We start from the raw sequence: 7,094 nt of genomic DNA, 5'->3' as shown, positions 1-7,094 counted from the left end.
TTGTTACACCTATACTTATTACAAAGCAAACTTGAAGCCCATGTCATTCAAACAAAAAGTTTACAATATTTCAATAATGTGTTTGACTAAAATTGTTATCAATTCTATCTATCAATTAAAATGTCATGACTCATCTATCAACAAACACATGCACACAATCTTATTATAATGTTACAAGGATAAGTATTCTAGACACTTGTTTCATTTATCCACCAACTTAATTATTTTAAGAAAAAAAAAAAAAAACTTCACCACTTCTAAATAAATAAGTATTTTAAAACATTGGAAAATATTTTCCCTAACGCATTTCCATAGCATATTCCACCTTGAACATATCCAAGGAAACAAGAGATGACATGTCATACATAATGTTCACACATGCAAACAAATGGTCAATGACTAAATTGGATACTCCAATGAGTATGCAACCTCATCATTCCTTATTGGAAACATAAAACCGATTTTATCTCATCGCAAATATCTAAACAATAAAACCAGGAATGGCTTACTCGTACGCAGTAAACAATAAAACCAGGAATGGCTTACTCATCCGTAGTAAACAATGTGGAATCCAAGGGGCAGACCATGGATTCTCACGAAACCTGCTTTTACAAAGCACATTGGATAATATGTTACCCAGTTTTTCGAAAAGCTATTGAATATCACATTTTAAAAGCAATGAGAGCCCAACAACAAAACAAGTTCTTCGTCGAGGCAAACGTCAATTCCAGTGCATTCTCTCTTCTATAAATTCAATCTCTTTTTAATAGTTTGAGCACTCCGTTCTTTTCACCACTGGTTTCTTGTTCTTGTTTCTTGTGTAGAGTTTTTGAGTTGCATAATAAGGAGTTAAAATGTGTTATGCAGTAAAGTGTAGTGAGTGTGGAAAGAATACATGGGCAGGCTGTGGAAAACATGTTCTTTCTGTTTATAATAAGATTCCTCAAGGGGATCGTTGTTTCTGCAAACCATGGCCTGGAGTTAAATCGACGGAAGCAAAGAGTGAAAATTCACTTAAAAATGAGGCTGGTCAGAAAGCGACCTCTGCAAGCTAAACCGGAATGGCTTTATTCAAGTCTATGGTAAGAAATCTAGGGTTTGTTTGTGAGCCAAAAGTAATCCTAGCGACTTTCTTCTCTATTTGTATTTGGTTTTGGTTTTTAATTAGTGGGCATCTATAATTTTTGAATTTGTTGATGTGGGTGCAGATTCCATGGTATATGAAGGTGGAGAACAATATAATCAAGCAATGTGTTATAATATTTAGAATAGAATTTACTTGGGTTTGTAAGAAATGTTTGATATAATAAATAGCAAAGAAGTGGATGATCGTCCACCTTTGGTTTATTGGGCTCTGTAATATAAGGAGAAAGAGGAAGATGATCGTCTGCCTCTCAAACATCATTAATATAGTTTAACATTTTAGAGTAGAGTTTATTTGGGTTCTTCATATATGTTCCATATGATAACGAGCAAAGAAGTGGGTGATTGTCCACTTTTCATTTGCCGTGTATTGCAAAGAGAAGATTGTCGTCTAAGGTCTCAACCAAGAAGTTTCTTATATTAATTTTTATATAATAGAGAAGGGGTGTGAAGAATGCAATGATGTTTTTATGAAGTATAAAAATATTAAGTAAATCAAATTTGTTTTGCATATGTGTGAGGATATTTTGTTATTTTTAGTCTATGTATATCGAATGAGAGATTCAATGTGATATTAATATTAGGATTTATTATATAGTTCTTGAGTTAAATTTATAAATACATATTTTTTTATGAATAATAGTTTCTAAATATTTATTTTCATAAGAATGAATGATACATTAAGCATGTATTGTATCTAGGTGATGTTCACAAAGGTGAAGCATTAGATTCTATTGAAAAGAAAGTCCTCTTAATAATATTCTAACTCAAGCATGTTTGATCGTAAAGTTTCCCCAAGATTAGACCAACTTATCTTTCTACGTCATTTGCTACCATAAAGAACTCATTCTTTCAAGTAATGAATTTGACAATTAATGAAGGTTTAGACATTCTATCATATTAGATTTTTGTTACTGTAAGGTTTTTTATTTTTTGGAATGATGTTAAGCAAGAAATGCACCCATTGTATTTTTCATAGTTGTCTTTTGTAAATTTTTAGATTTATTTTATCAAAGAGATTCATTCAAATTGAAGGAAACAATTAGAGAAGAGGGGATGAGTGAGCATGGACGAGTTGAATATGGGTAAATTGAGTTGAATTTGAATACATTTTGTTCACAAAACCATATTTAGTGGCTTGCATAAAGTATTTTAAGCACATGACCATATTTCACCGTTAATTATCTATGAAGAGCATGGATACTTGGAGATTGATTTTTACTTAATGTTTGTGTAGGATATGAAATTATTTCTACAACCTTGTGGATTTTCCAAGGTAGTGTCATTGTTATATGATAAAATATATTTACTTTAACATTAATAAAACAACTTGGGTACTCTAAATTAAAAGGGAAAACAAAAAATCATAGTTTTATCAAAGTGTATGATGATGTGGAAATATTAACATGTACTATGCACCTTTCTAACATTGTTGGCCCTATCATGAATAAATAGATTTTGTGAAACTCATTATAGTAATTGTATTTTGATCAAGTTAGTTTGTGTTTGTAGATTAATCATATCATTTATTGAGAGGAATTGAATAACCATGTTTACAATAAAATTATGAGAAATGACTTCTTAATGTCTTTTGTTTAGGTTTCTCCTAAGGATGGTAATGTGAAGGATACTTGGAAAAAACTAAATATGTTTTGAACTGAAAATACCATCATATCAACATTCTTATTTTTTTCAAAGAACTTGGTTTTTATTTATTGCATTTGGTCCAAATTATATGTTAATTTGTAATTTTTATCAATCCCTTAACATATAACTGTTCTAGATGAATTTGATACATACAAGCTTTCTTTTGACACTCTAGATGAGACATTCATGGAATGATTCTTTCCAACTATTTATTCTTTTCAAACTTATAAATTAGTCATGTTTAAATACTTCTTTAAACATCTTTAATAAATATTAATACATAAAAAAATATTGAAAAAGAGAATCTATCAGGAAAGGTAGGAATCTATATTGTTCACAATTCCCTCCTAGACATATGGGATTAAATCCAAGATATGCCAATAACGATACTGATTCTACTTGCCACTTTTTGCTGAAAAAAGAAAGAAAAAGATAATGATTCTAATCTTACAATAATCTTAGACAAAGAGACAACATAATAGGGTGAGGATTTACTTTCACCAAAATTGTGGATGCCAAGTAGTCGAGGGTGGGGGAGAGAGGGTCTTTTACCTCTAAAATGGAAAACAATGCAACTCCAATTGGAATTTTCACTTTTGAAGAAAATATCAAACCCACATACTTACAAAAACCTACAAACTAACCTTGTAAATGGACTTGGGGAAGCTTTCGAAAGGATTACAAAAAGTGATGACATTGCCAACACACTACAAGGAATTAAAAAAAAGGGCTTGAGAGATAATTAAATTAATTATTAGGGATAAATATTAAAATATTATTATTTTAATTTATTTAATGATATTAGGAACATCATAGTCCTTTTGGCCTAAAAAATTCTTTCCCTCGAGAAATTACAGACTTGGATGCTCCAAAATGTTCTTGCCTTCTCAAATGGTGTCCTCAATAAGAAGATCCTTCTATTACATGAGAAACTCCTTGATGGTGTGTGAATTGAGCTTATTCTCCTAGATCTATTTGATCTTAGTTGGCTCCAAATATAGTGTCCCCTCTTTGTCATTGGGAGGAATTTCCTTCAACACTATAACATGTTGTCTAGAAATATTCTTCAAACATAACACATGAATAAAATTGTTAATCCAACTTTTTTCAAGAAGCTCCAATTTATAGGAAACTTCACCTACCCTCACAACCACTCTATAGTGTTCATAGAAACTCAGTATCAACTTTTCCTTACGACACATTTTCTCTATATGGTTGAAGATGATGTCATACCAAATCTCCAACCTGAAACATTTGGTCAACTTGGTGTCACTTATCATACATATTATACTATTTTTGAGCCCTCTATAAGTTATCCTTGAGATACAAGATATCCCAACTATCCTATAGTCGATCTTTAGGCCTTGATGTATGACTATCACCCAATGTCAAATCAATGAATAATGAAGGCTCATATGTTTACAATAATTTTAAATGTGTCATTCCTATCAACATATAATAGGTGGTTTTGAAATAGCACTCATCCAAATGTAGTGTAGTGCCTCTCCCATTTGACTTTTGTAAGTCGTCCTGATGGATGCAACCTTGATGATCTTTTGTTGTGATGGATCATGATTGCGACCCTGAGTGGTTTACACCGTTGAGGTGTTTGGATTTATGTTTCTATATCAGTTGCTTTGATTATGCTTTTGACTGATCTATGAGATTATGATGTGATTTTTGGTTCACTGAGGTTTGTGCCAGTGGTTAGCAGGATCGATGTGGTATCATGAGGTTGTTCCGTGATTACCTTGAGATGTGTGCAGAGATTGCACTGTGTACTTTTTACCATGCTACACGAGACTAAGTTCCTATAGCAGTGGTTAGTCATGTTTATGACTGTGTTTGCTTATGTGTTTTAAATGCCTTTTTAATGTAGAGTAATCAATCTTTATTAAATGCATTAATGATTAGAAATGGATTGTCCATGTTGATTTATTTGGTTATGTGCTGCGGACATTTACCTTGTTATATTTCTAATTAGAGAGATATTTCTTACTCATGTTATGTTTTACATTTGAGAGGACCCGAGGGTCAGATGCTACACTTTGATTCCAGTATCATAGATGTTATACTACTATGCTGTTCAGTTAATCATATTGCATGATGATGCCATTTTGAGATGACAGTGTGTTTTATGATGATATCTGGTTATCTAGTTATCTGGTATTTGGAGATACCTCTAATTTTATTATGTGATGGATTTAATGCTATGGTTATTTACTTCATTCCTGCGTTGCTATGCCTTTTGCGAACATGAGTGATGTAGATAGATTATTTTAATATAATTAAATAAATGGTTAAATTAGGTGATTTAATGCATTTATTGCTTCGGCTATGTTATTATATGCAATTGCACTTGATCGTGTTGTTTAGTATGCAGGATTTATATCCCTAGCAGTGGCACATAGAGTTAGTGATTCAGCCTTTCATATTTTACCAATGTCGTCCTTGTATGGTCGACGTATCCTTTATTTAAATGTTTAATTTAAACCTTTCAGTGATTATTAAATCCGAACTCATTTGTATTATGTGATTAGACCAGTAAGCGTGTCTATGCATTTAGAGGTTCGCATTGTCGCGAAATTTGTTTAAGGAGATTTATGTGTTTTTGAGTTTTCGAGCTTTTGAATTGTTTTACTTTAATTTGTGGCAGCTTTGCCATAGATGAATTCCTATTTATAGGAATAGCCTGTTTTCATTTGGGTCGATTCGAGGTTTAACTAGATTGGCTGGTTAAATGCCCTAATCGATTATTCACTTGAAAAGTGAATAAGTATCCAAAGAGGAATTTAATTCCTCACTTCTCACTTTCAAATTGGAAAGTGCAGAGTAAAACCCAAAATCCTCTTCATGAGGATTTACTGTTTTGTTCGTTGTGGGAGCTATGGGCATGGGATCGTCGCGAGGTTGAGCTCGTTGGATCCAGCTCGGGGAAACCTTGGATTCCTGCGATTTTCAGCTACTTCTGCGAGATATTTATTTTATGGTTCAGATTCCCGTTTTGCCCTTTTGGCTGTGAGGTAGGGCTTTCCTGTTTTATTGTTTTTGCTCCGTTTCTGTTTCTGTTTTTGGTAGCCGTTTGTTTGGAGGCTGAGAACTAGTGTTCCCCTCTGTTTCTGTATGCTAGTTCTACCCGGTTGGGCGGGTATGAACATTTCTCTATTTTTTTGAGATGAGGGTTTGGGTTTTTACGCCGTTATGTTGGCCGTTTTTGCATACGGTGTCCGATTTCATTTATTTTTGGATTTTTGGGGTTTTTGAACTCAAAGGCCAAATGGGCTTTAATTTTGAAGTTTTCTAATTTTTTGGGGTTTTTACCTCGTTTTGCGTGCCGCCTTGTTTTCTCAAGTTTTCTTGGCACAATGTGGGTCATGGACCTTGATGATCTGTTTAGATATCAGTCAGACCACTTTTGCACTTTAATATTGCATTGGGATGCGTTTTGCATCTGTACTCCCAACGTTGTGTATGGTTTCTTTTGGACCTTTGCTTTTGTCTTGTGAATGCTAGGATTCATGTAGAATCCATACTCTTGGATTGAGGCCAGTTGAGTAAGTTAATGACTTTTGGTCTTGTTACATCATTGGGATTCGTGTAGAATCCATACTCTCGGATTGAGGTCGGTTGAGTGATTTTATGATGTACGATTTTATTGGCTTTGGGATTCGTGTAAAATTCATCCTTCCCATGTTGCTTTTGGTTGGGTGTTTTCTTTGCATTATGTTCTCATTCCTGTCCTTGTGTTATGATCTTCGTGATGGTGGTGCGCCACACACGAGTACGTGCGCGTACATTTGTTGGGTGACTTGCAAGGCCCGATCTTCCGTGAATTTTTCGGAAGTTATGATCATTAGGGTTGGGATGGGAGTATGCATGCCCACGGGCACTTGTCGTAGGATGAGCATGGGTAGGGTAGGGTAGCATATGGAGGGGGCTTCTATCCTATAACCTAGTGACTACTTCTTGGTTGGCAGAGGAAGTTTTATATAAGTGATAACTAAATAAAATGTGTGACTGGTAATAAAACTTAAGATAATAAAATGGTACTTTTGTGTATTGGCCTTCCGTTGAGGGAGTTGAGCTACACAGTGTATTGGCCTTCCGTTGAGGGAGTTGAGCTACACAGATCCGAGCTTGGGCTTGTCGATGCCAAGCGACTCTCCATGATGTCAACCCCTACTTAGCAGCCTTTTGAGTGTCTGACCAGGACCTGTACTCCTTGCATTGTCTTAGGTTCTTGGTTGCAGCCATCATACTGTCTAGCGTGAGTGTTAGCCATGGATGTTGTGTTTTATGTGTGT

The 7,094-nt window shown here is 34.2% G+C and overlaps 1 protein-coding gene across 1 annotated transcript; it reads left to right on the top strand.

Moving 5' to 3' along the window:
* The first annotated feature begins 535 nt into the window (after window positions 1-535).
* Window positions 536-1,654, top strand: LOC149557601 (uncharacterized). The gene is made up of 3 exons (XM_089786010.1): window positions 536-730; window positions 868-1,082; window positions 1,209-1,654. The coding sequence occupies exons 1-2, from the start codon at window positions 538-540 to the stop codon at window positions 1,053-1,055; spliced, it is 381 nt and encodes a 126-aa protein (XP_089642136.1). The 5' UTR covers window positions 536-537; the 3' UTR covers window positions 1,056-1,082; window positions 1,209-1,654.
* The last annotated feature ends 5,440 nt before the right edge of the window (window positions 1,655-7,094 follow it).

The sequence above is a fragment of the Cupressus sempervirens genome, chromosome 5 (assembly GCF_028749045.1).
Source record: "Cupressus sempervirens isolate cs-2001-9-10 chromosome 5, ASM2874904v1, whole genome shotgun sequence".
NCBI classification, from domain to species: Eukaryota; Viridiplantae; Streptophyta; class Pinopsida; order Cupressales; family Cupressaceae; genus Cupressus; species Cupressus sempervirens.
This window is presented reverse-complemented; position numbering and strand designations above follow the sequence as displayed.

Coding starts and splice junctions, on each gene's coding strand:
- LOC149557601 (XM_089786010.1), top strand. CDS start 538: ATGGCTTACTCATCCGTAGTAAACAATGTGGAATCCAAGGGGCAGACC. Junction 731..867: donor CGAGGCAAACGTCAATTCCA/GTGCATTCTCTC, acceptor TGTGTTATGCAG/TAAAGTGTAGTGAGTGTGGA.